This window comes from Parus major, chromosome 26, assembly GCF_001522545.3.
Source record: "Parus major isolate Abel chromosome 26, Parus_major1.1, whole genome shotgun sequence".
Lineage (NCBI taxonomy): Eukaryota > Metazoa > Chordata > Aves > Passeriformes > Paridae > Parus > Parus major.
The window spans coordinates 4,118,929-4,130,290 of NC_031795.1; the positions used below are offsets into that span (position 1 = coordinate 4,118,929).

General features: G+C 46.5%; 1 protein-coding gene across 1 annotated transcript in view; it reads right to left on the reverse strand.

The window, feature by feature from the left end:
• The window catches only part of SRGAP2 (SLIT-ROBO Rho GTPase activating protein 2), a 104,440-nt gene that overhangs the window by 34,528 nt on the left and 58,550 nt on the right, over window positions 1–11,362 (reverse strand). The window contains exons 7-10 of the mRNA XM_033519847.1: window positions 7,102–7,326; window positions 5,418–5,519; window positions 4,360–4,566; window positions 362–405 (exon numbers count right to left, since the gene is read on the reverse strand). Of these exons, the coding sequence (XP_033375738.1) occupies window positions 362–405; window positions 4,360–4,566; window positions 5,418–5,519; window positions 7,102–7,326 (578 nt within the window). The remainder of the gene's footprint in view (window positions 1–361; window positions 406–4,359; window positions 4,567–5,417; window positions 5,520–7,101; window positions 7,327–11,362) is intronic.

Below are 11,362 nucleotides of genomic sequence, written 5' to 3' on the forward strand. Positions count from 1 at the left end.
TGACACCAAAATTGACAATAACAGAATAACTCTGAAATTCACATTTAAAGCACAAACTAAACCCTGCCTTTTCCATCTGGCTAAGCCTTAAGCTCAGCCCACTGATATTTTGAGCCCAACCAAGCTTGGCTCAACGATCTTCCAGGCCTTTTCCACCCTTAACAATTCTGAAATTCTGTCAATTCTCCATCTGCAGGGCAATTTCCATTGTTCCACTGTGGGATCAGATGAATGTTTGGCATCCTCTGAGCCATCAGAGGAGCTGTCATCCAGCCCTCAGTGAATGAACAATCTGTTTTTACCAACTAAAAGGCTGCTACTGTGCTTATTCTCTCACTTAACCTTCCTCACCCCACTTTACTTGTCAAACCCTGTGTCTGTCTCCACGCTGGATGATCCACAGGGCTGCAAAGGACAAAACAAATGAAGATATTATTGAAGTTCAGATTTATTCTGGCGGTGGGATATTGTACAGCCACGTGTTTTTCCTGCTGCTCCCTGATTTTCCACAGCTCTGCAAATGCTGGGGTTTTTTTGGGGTTTTTTTTGCAGCTCTTTCATCTCTGATCTTGCAGTTCTGAGCAGTTTTATTTATCTTCACTGAGCTGCAGCGTGTGAAATACTCTGCTGCACAGGGCTGCCCACATTGGAAATGGGATGTATTTACACTCAAAACCACAAACTCTGCAAATATCACAGAGCACCCTCTGGAATCCTGAGAGATCTTCAAATTTCAGCCAGCAGAACGAGCCCAGAGAGAGGATCCTCGTTTAATAATGAAATGTTCTTGTCAGAATCAAATCCTCCAATGGTTTAGGTGGGAAGGGATCCCAAAGCTCCTCCAGTTTTACACTTTTCACCATCCCAGGTTGCTCCAGGTCCTGTCCAGCCTGGCCTTGGACACTTCCAGCTTTCCCCAATTCAATCCAGTTCCTGCCAGGTCTGATCTGCCAACTTAAAACTGCAAATCCTCGAGGTAAAAACTGCTATTTTTAACCACAGGAGAGCCTGGACCCCGCTTGGCCTTTGCAGGAGCGGCCTCTGTGCAGGATGGAAGGAGGCAAGCAGAAAAAAACACATCAAGAAATAAAGGAATTGATACAAACCCACACTGGGGCAGCAGTGAGGGTGAGGGAAAACCTTCCAGGAACTCCTCAGCTTCCCCTGAGGGCTCCCCAGCCCTGGTGTGCACTGACACAACAAACAAAAATGGCTTTAATTAACTGCCAAAAGCCTGGGTTTATGTCCCTTTGCTTGACAGCATTGAAAGAAACATTTCACAAGAATTAAGTACCTTTGGAAAGTCTCAGTGTTTCCTGCTTCCTTTATTAATATTTCAAATTTGTTGTTGTTGTTGTTTTGGAAGAAAACAGGAAGCGCCCTCACCACTATGAAAAATTAATTCCATTTTTTTTTGGAGGGGGGATATCCCTGTAGAATCTGTTCACTGAGCCCTAAATGGATTTTGCTCAGTTAAATTTTTTTAATCAGTTGAATTTTTGCAGTAGAAAATACAAAGAGCACAAATTGCAAAAATAACTGGTTTGAAGAGGGGGAGCTGAGGGTGAATCTGGCTCTGGGGGGTCTCAGGAGGAAGGACAGGAGGGTTGGAAGGCTCAGCTGCAAACAGAAGCTCAAAGATCAGCAAATCAACTCGTCTTGGCAGGGTTAAGCTCCCCTTTGAAGCAGAACTAAACACTTAAGCCCAGCCTAAGGTGGGCCAGGCAGGGCAGGGCAGAGGCACTCGCTGGGACTTGCTCTGGCTTCAAGGTCATTAAAAACATCAACAGGTACCAGGGGCTGCTTTAAAGGAGAAAAAGATGTTCCCATCCACTGCAGAATCTCTTTTTTTTTGCTGTTTCCTCATGCCTAACATTCTGTTCCCACTGCAAGGATGTTGATAGAAAAAAACCAAAATTAATTCAAAAAAAAAAAAAGCTTCAGGCTTTTCTCAATGAATCACAAAGATGAATTAGCCCTGGATTCTTGGATTAATAAAGAGAGTCAGAGGGAAAAAAATACATAAAAATAATCAAACTACAGGAGAACTGAATGAGGATTTCACTCATTGGAACCAACTGGAACCAGAACAAAGCAGCAGAAACCTCATTTTTGCAGGGTGACAATTCAGAGGTGAAGATCAGCTGGGAGTCAGAGCCAGGAGCATTTCTGCACCTACAAAACTGAGGAAGGTGGGAATCTCTGAGCCCAAATCCCTGCAGGATGTCCCCAGCCAGAACCAGCAGAACCCAACCAGACCCTGCCTTGCCCCCTGCTCAGGATATTAAGAAAAAAACCATTTCTGCCACTGCTGCACATCCTGATCCATCCCCAGCCAGGAAAACACAGTCATTTTCCTCTCCCACCCCTCTCCAAGAATAATTCCAGCTCGACTGAAGGATGGGGGAACTGGATCCACTTCCCACAGGGCCAGCACCACCAGGATCCCCCAGCTGCAGTGGCAAAAAAATTCTCCCCATGTGGCAAAAACAAACCTGCATTAATCCCACAGCACTTCACACCAGCATTGTTCTGGTTCCTCCTCTTCCCAGAGGTAAAAAAACAACATTTTGCCTAAAGTGATGCTGGTTTAGAGGTGAAATAATGGAATTTCCCCCCTTGTCAGTGCCCTGGTGGTGCCAGCTGTGCCCAGCTGTGCCTGGATCCCTGGCTCTGGAAGCAGGGCTGTAACCATGGCAGCAGCAGCACATCCCTGATTTTGGCTCCCTGAAGTCTCTGTCACCTCCCTGCCTCACCACCTGCAGCAGCTCAGGGCTCAGCCCATCCTCCCCTGCACTCTGGGAAGTTTAAATCACCCTGAGCACAAATCTCCCTCCAAAGCCCAGCAGGAGATCCATCAGCACACGGGGGTGTGGAAATACAGATTATTCCAGTTGCAGATACCCCAGGGAGTGTCCTTCCACTGAAATCCCATCGCTGTATTCAGCCAAGAGCTCTGCCTAGGAATGCAGCACATGGAATTTCCTCCCTGAGTCACATTCATAAGGAATATTCTTTGAAATCAGTGTTTTTCTTACAGTCCCCCAGCACATCACCAGGTAAAAGGGAATTAAATCTCAATTCTGCACTGCACTTTGTTTTTTATCCCCTACACAAAGCTCTGCCCCCAGGCCTCATTAACACCCATCTGAGGGTTTTATGAGACACTGAAAAAGCTGCTCCTCGCAGATTCAGAGCTGGAAATCCTTATCAAGGCTATTTATAAGCCTGGCCAATAGCAGATCAATGCAGCATCTGATCAGGCTGGGTCTCTCTCTAGCACCACACCAGCAACATGAAACAGAGAAAAATCCCACCCAGACTGAGCCCTGGGCTCCTCCTGCTCCTGTCTGAACTCAAAACAGCTCTCCCTGGAGAGGGGAAGCTCAGAGTGCAATTAAAAATCACTTTTCTAGTTCCATAACCCTGGGCAGGGTGGTCAATCCTGCCTTAATTGAAGCAGCTTCTCCACCCACTTCTCTCAACAGCCAGATTCACCTTCAGTGAAGGATTTTGGATTTTTCCAAGTCAAGGCCTAATGATCCATCCTGCCAAGTCAGTGCCATTTGCACTGAAAATTCAGATTTTTAACAAGCAACACCACTCTGGGAAGAAAGTGAAGGATGCCCAAAGGAATGCAAATTATCCAGGGTAAAATCCATGATTTTCATCTGCTGCTTGGGAATATTTTGAAACTGGAAACAAATTCAACGGTTTAACATAAATCTGATGCAGGAAAAAGACAGTCTGGCATGAAATTCAATATCAAAAAGCACTCAGCATCTTGTAAAAAACACTGACTCAATGAAAAGCTTATGCAGGCTGAAACTGTAAGATGATAACAAAAAAAATGAAAGAGCTAAACATTCTTTAGCTTGCACTAGTTTTGAAATTTCATGTTTACAAGCTATGAAGTTCTTTCTCAGAAAACTCCTTTTCAGCTGCAGAAGAAATCAAACTTGAGACAATTTACCCACAGACTATGTTTGAATCAACAGAGGCATCCCAAAATATCTCCAGGGAATTGAGAGCACACGTTTTTAAAGCCCAACACTCTGCTTGCCCAAAATCAGTGAGAGAAGCGTTTTCTGTTGGGCAGGAGCATCACTTCACACTCTGTTGTGAGGATAATTCTGAATGGATCATCTGAAAATGACAGAATTGTGGAGTGGTTGAGTTGGGAAGGATCCTAAAGATCACCCAGGGGATGGGCAGGGACACTTTCCACTATCCCAGGCTGCTCCAAGCCCTGGACACTTCCAAATGGAGCAGCCACAGCACCACCAGGGCCTCACCACCCTCACAGGGCAGAACTTCCTGAGACAGGGGGGAAAAAACCTCCAAAATCCCTAAGAATCAGCCCCTTACTGTGAAGTAGAACTGCTCAGTCTCCTGCTGGTTTGCTCTCCTCTTGGCAATGCTGGGTTTGCTCATGAACGTTTCCGACACCGTGGATTTCACCGACTCCATGGAGTTGCTGTACTGGAAGCAGTCAGAGACATCAAAGTCCTCTATGGTGACAATGTCCTGGATCGTCTGCAGCGTGGCCTCCATCGTCTTCTTAACCTGCCCAGCAAGGAGGAGACAACACAAAACCTCAAGGTTTTCTCTTGTAAATAAACAACAGAGGTAGTGGAGTCCCCCCGAGCACTTTGCTAATAAACAGATATTGCTGGTTTCACACCCTGTGTAATTAATTCTGGCTCGTTAACAGCACAGTCCATGCAAGCACAGAGCTGGCAGCACCCTGAACCTGCCAGGACTCGGTGCCAGGATTGCAGTTGGGATCTCCTGGGCTGGGATCAGGAGGAGATGGAAAGAAATTTCACCTCAAAGCAAAGAAAGCTGGAACAAAGATTTCCCTAAATTGTCTTCTGCAACTGCATCTACTGGGCATCAAATATTAATTACAAACAGGACTCTGCTGCTCTGTGCATTTTTATTGAAGGCCAGAATCAACTTTCCAGACATAAAAGGGGTTGTAAATTTTGCCCCCAAATTCCTGAACACAGAGATTCAGGTATTAGATCCCTGTTCCTGTCATCTTCCTCTCACCTTGGATAGCCAACAAAACAAAAATCACTAACTCAGGTTACACAAACTCACTTCAGAACATTAAATTCCTCCTTTTCCATTTGCTATCTAAATTCAGCCTTGGCAAAACAGCCAGTCTTATCAAGTTAAGGATGGGAAGAGAAATATGGGGGGGTATTTTAAAGGATTTTAAAGGATTCTCTCCAAACACCCAACTCTGCTGTGAGATCACACAATAATTAACGCACAAGATGCTTTGGCCTTGAATTTTACCACAAATGTTAACAAAAAAGGATCACAACAACCAGATTCTTCCACAATCAGTGCCCAATAACCACTGGAAGTGGCTAAGAGGGGCTGCTGAGTTTTGGTTATTCACTGACCTCTTCATTTTCAATCTTGAGCGTCGACAGCCGGGACTGCAGCTGCTGACACCTCTGCACCAACTCGCTCTGGACTGGCTGCTGGGCACAGAGCTGGGACTCCTGCAGGAGAAACAGCACAGCAGAGCATTGCAGTCATTTATTTATTTATCAGACACTAAAACACTCCCTGAAGTGCTGAGCTTCCAAACTGGGTGAAGCTGGATTTCACCAGGAGAAGGATTGAACAGCGAGCAGAGGATGATGGCAGCATCAAAGATGAGCTTAGAAAGCATCAGCTGCTTTCAGTGATGTCAGCTCATGCTGTGCTGTGCAAGTCTGGAGGTGCTGTATCCCAGCTATTTGGATAAACCACATTAAAAATGAAGAATTTGGTTCAGTTCTGCAGCCAGGCACCCTGGGCTAAGGGCACAAGGGGCTGGGATTGCTCAGCTGAGCCACCTGCACGGCACAGCAACAGGCACAGGTCACTCCTGGATGATTTCAGAGCAGCTGAAATAAAAAGAGCACAGGCTGGGGACCTGTCACACACACCAGAACACCGAGGTTCCCTGAGCTGCTCGTTTTGTTCTGGGTTTTGTGTGGGTTTTCCTACAAGAAAACACTGACCTCGCTGCCCGAGGCTGTTTCTTCAGAGACAGAAATTGAAACTGGGAGTTTTATCCCAGCTGTGCACACACAGGATCACACATTCTGATTTCATCTGCTGCGTGCAGCACCACTGCAACAAGAGCATCAGCTGCATTTCTAAACACTCCTCAGGCCTTGAGAGAGAAATGATAAATGATTCAGTGAATGGGAGCTGCTCCTGGATGAGACTCTGCAGGTGATTCCTTTTCTCCCTATGCTCTTACAGCATCACAAGCACAGAAAAATCCAGGAAAGGTCATTTGGAGTCTGGAAAATGGGAGAGACAGAGAAGAGCCTGGAGCAGTGGCTGTAATTGCCAGCCCAAAAGGAGAGGCTGTCTGCAGGAGCCTGTGCTCAGGGGAACATCTGGAAATGCAAACAACTGACCCAAATTGTCACTCTGTGCATGTGCTCCCACTCAGAACCAGTCTGACTTGGGGGCTTTCAGCAGCTCCCAGCTGAGCAACCACGTCTTGTTCAACACAAAAAGGAGAGGGGTTTGCCCTGCCAGAAATGAAGATTCCCCTGACAGCCCCAGCTCACAGGGAGGATGCAGAAAGCACCACCACAAAGCATTTGTGCTCTCAGGCTGCACAAAATGCTGCAAAAAACCAGCATTTAGGTTTCTTATATTGGCCTTTCCCCTCTCAAAATTCAGAGGCTGTCTTGGGGATCAACCTGTGGTTGAAGGAAAGCGTTTCCTACTCCCATTTAATATCAAACCTAATTAAGAATTTTCACCCCCAGTGAAGGGCCAAGGGTCAGGATCAGCTGGGATTTAACAGCAGCTCCTTGTCACAAAGGGACACGTTCAGGTGGGTTTGGGGCATCTGCAGAGAGGGAAACTCCAGAATCTCTGGGGCTGCAAGAGACCTCTGGAGATCATCCAGCTCTGACAGCCAAGAAACTTTACAAACAGAGATATCTCTGCTTCATCCTTTCATCATCCCCAACCTCCCAGGCTCCCCAAAGAGCCCAGCAGGCAGCCCTGGAGGGGTCACTTCACCAAAAGTGAGCGTGATAAACAGGCAGAGCCAGCTGCACCCGCACTGACCATGTCCCCCATGTGTGGCTGGAACTCAAACTTCATGGGTGGGCAGAAGACGTTGTTGTACATCTCCATCAGCCTCTGCTTGTCGCTGTTGGCGTCCAGGTTCTCCACGGCGTTCTCGATGGCGTCCAGCCCCTCGTGCTTGGACTGCTCCAGGTTGAGCTCGGCTGACAGGAACGTCCTCAGGGCTCTGTTCAGGCTGGCGTGGTAGCCCAGGTCACAGCACTGCTGGAAAAACACACACAACTCCAGATGAATAAAGGAGCTCAGGAATGGGGATCTGAGCGCTTCCAGAGGTTGGATAAACCTCTGGTTGCCTTGGGGTTTTGTTGTCTTTGTCCCATTGGCTGCACACAGCTCCTCAAGCTGTAACTCCATGCGAATTTTATCATTAATTACCAAGATTAAATCATTGTAACAGCTTGTGGAGTTTTCTTGGAGTTTTTGAGACTTGTTTTTCATAGAGTGGTCAAGACTCATTTAATCCAAAAAGTTTAACAGCAGAATTTCCCTGAATTCTAACCTGAGTTTTTGAGACTTGTTTTTCATAGAGTGGTCAAGACTCATTTAATCCAAAAAGTCTGACAGCAGAATTCCCCTGAATTCTAACCTTTTTTAGGGCTCTTGTTCCTGTGTGTTCAGTTCTGGGCTCTGCAGCTGAGGAATGACAGGGAGCTGCTGGAGAGGCTCCAGCAGAACCCAGAAAGACAATTTGGGGGCTGGGAGGGGGTCCCACCAATCCCTACAAACCTCCCCAAGGGATGCCAGGACGGTGCCAGGCTCTGTTCAGTGACAGGACAAGGAGTAATAAACCACAAACACAACAAATTCCACCTCTACACGAGGAAGAGCCTTAAATTACACCATGCAAAGGAAGAGGAAAGCAAGTCACTGAAGTGCTATTGGAGAGACAAGATTTGGATCATCTATAAAGGCCAATAATAACTCCACAATTCCAGAAAACTGCTTTATTCCGTGTACTCCAGGAAGGAGGAGCACGACCTGGACGTGAAAACAGAGTCACCAAACCCAGCAGCCTCCACTTGGGGATGATTTCATTGCTGGGGTGAAACAGAAGAGCAAAAAACTTCGAAGCAAGAAGTGGTTATGGTCAAGAATTTCCTGGCTATGGCTGACACTGGGATGATGTCACTGGGGGACAATCAAGCAGCTTCATTTCCACCACGGCTGCAAGAGCCAAGTTTTCCTGCTTCAGAAGGGGAAAAAAAGGAGCTTTTCATCAGCAGGAGATCAGAAGCAGCCTGGATTTTTCAGCCATCTCAGAAAGTGAGCAAGAAGGAGCCCACCTTCCTGGAATTGCCAGCAAGATTACATCCACTAGGAGAATATCCAAAAAGGGAAGAAAGAGACCATCTGCTTGATTGCTGTGCTGCTCTGTAAGCAAAATTCACATGAAAACTCCCATCATTTGGGTCTCATCACTGTCATTGTTTGCAAACGCAGGGGAAAAAAAGAGGGGAGAAAAGAAGGGGTGGGGGGAGAGGGAAGAGAAAGTGCTGGACCATTCCCTGCTCCCACAGAATTCCTGCCACGAGTGCTGGAAGCCTGGCTCTTGTGCCAAACAAGCTGTGGCAGGTGTGAGGCCTTGGAAAAAGAGCTGCAGTTGCTGGTTGGGCTGCAGGCAGAGAATTAAAGGACTTTACATTCAATCAGAAAAGAATAAAACCAGCCAAGCAAAAAAAAAAAAAATCACCCAAAAAAACCCCAAACCAAAACAAAAAGGAAAATAAAAGAGGCTTGATTGAGAATCTGCACGTGTGGAGGCAGCCTGGGATGGAGAGGCACTCCCAGCTCAGTCTGCAGCCATGGGGGAAAGATGGGATTGGGACAGGGATTGGGATCAGCTCACATTTAACAGCAGCACTCACTCCTTCCCACAGGATTTTTGGGGGTGCAAGGGACCTCTGGAGATCACCCAGGTCAAGCCAGGCTCACCTGGAGGTGACACAGGGACACGTCCAGGTGGGTTTGGGGCATCTGCAGGGAGGGAAACTCCAGGACCTCCCTGGGCAGAAGTTCCAGGGCTCTGCCACCCTCATGGACAGCAGCTCTTCCTCGTGTAGAGGTGGAATTTGTTGTGTTTGTGGTTTATTACTCCTTGTCCTGTCACTGAACAGAGCCTGGCACCGTCCTGGCATCCCTTGGGGAGGTTTGTAGGGACTGGTGGGACCCCCTCCCAGCCCCCAAATTGTCTTTCTGGGTTCTGCTGGAGCCTCTCCAGCAGCTCCCTGTCATTCCTCAGCTGCAGAGCCCAGAACTGAACACAATTCCTGCTGCTGCACCCTCCCAGTGGGACCAGTTTGTCCTCCCAGGAATGCACTGGGAGGACTGGGGACCCAAAGGGGGGTTCACGTGTCACACCCCACCTCGCTCAGGTGGGCTCTTTGCTACTGAAGCCACTGACAGAAAACATCTCCCACTTTAAAGAGATTTTTGTGGGGTTTTTTTTAAGTCCAGTGTTCCATGTTTATAAATGCACCAGTCCTGCCATCCCTTTTCTGGGTTATATAAATGTTTGATGGAATCTCTCTCGAAGGAAATCAATTTTTTATAAGAATTTAATGATAACTCATTCAAATTCACTTCCCAACATGACAGCTGATTAACCCTTTGCCAGTTAGCTTTCAAACAGGCCTCAAAAATAGAAGATTTAAGGGGAAAAGGCCTTTTGTTTTAAAATGTAATTCACATTTGGAAGGGGAAGGATGAGATCCTGGAGTAGGCAGCCATGGACCATCTATTCCTAGAAGAGCAAACCAAGCTCTGGGACTCACACACACATTTTTATCTTTTTTCTTTTTTTCCTCCATCCTGTCCTAGTGACCCTTTTATAAATATGAGTTAATGCAAACTTCCCCATTACTGTAATATTTCATTAGCATCAAAGAGCTGCCTCAGTCCCCAAAGTCAGGAAATTCAAAACTACTGGGCTATGGCAGAAACAATTTATTGCTGTTAACTCTCAGCAAAGAATTAACTCCCTGTTATCCCTGTTATACAATGTGCTGGACAAACATGACATTAAACAAACTTTAATGCTGTTTGGCCTAACACAATCTCCTTGTAAGTAACTTTGAAGATTACTTTTATATTATATTTCAAAATTCAATATCAACAAACGATTAGATTGAGGGAAGGCATTGCAGCCTGGCTTAAAAAATCACATTTTTATTCAAGTCAGATGGCTCAGATAACCATCACTGGTTATAACTGTTAATTTTCAATCCTTCAGGATCAAAGGCATTAATAAATCTATTTTCCCTGTGTCTCAACAATGAGATAACTGAACTCCATCTCCTGTGCTCCCAGACAAGTCCCATGTTTTTCCATGCCTGAACACAGAGCAGATAACACTTTTATTTTGAAGATGATGGGGTTTTGTAGAGTTAAACTGAACGCTCCAAGGGCAGGGACTCACCCAGAGCCACAAGAACAGCCAAATTCCCTGGAATTCAGAAGTTTGTTCTCGTTCTGCCGTGCTCCAGGCACAGCTGGGACTGCCCAGGGAGAGCAGCCCTTCCCTCCAGGCTGGGCAGCCCAGATTTGTGGTGTCCTGCTGAAAACACCTCAGCTCTGTGCTCAGGAGTCATTCTGGGCTTGTGAAACCCAAATGCATCCTTTGCTACCTGTGATCCATGAAAATACACCAAGAACAAACTGAACCAGGCAGCATTTCAGGGCAGGACTTGAGAGACAGAGCTTTGGATGAAAAATATTAAAACAATCAAATTAGGCTGATGTTGGTGAAATTAATCCCAATCTTGTAGCTTTGATAGAAATATTTACAGAGAGTTTTAATTTGTTAAAAACCCAGGGCCACGCAATTAAGGCTGAGCAAATGTTAAGCAAAAGGACTCCTAAAAAGGCAGCAGGAATAAACAAAGCAGGCCTCTGCAGCACAGCAATCCTGCAAAGCACAACATTTGGAAATAACAGCATTTTTCAAGCCCACTCTCAGTGCCAGCCCTGACCTCCAAAGGACAGGTTTAAATCAACACCTGGCACAAGAGCACTCCAGGCGAGTTTATCATCAGCTGAATAAATGTATCCTATGGACTGCTGGTTATTCTAATAGCTGGGTAATTAATTGAGATCTGAGTGCTCTTTACTGCCTGTGTCTAGAGACTCTTGTGCTCATCACTCCCTGCTCCTCCACTGCTGCTCCCTCCAGGCTCTGCAGCCACGAGATCCCAGCAGGGATGGCCTTGGAAAGGGAACAGGATCCCACACTCAGGGTGTCCAG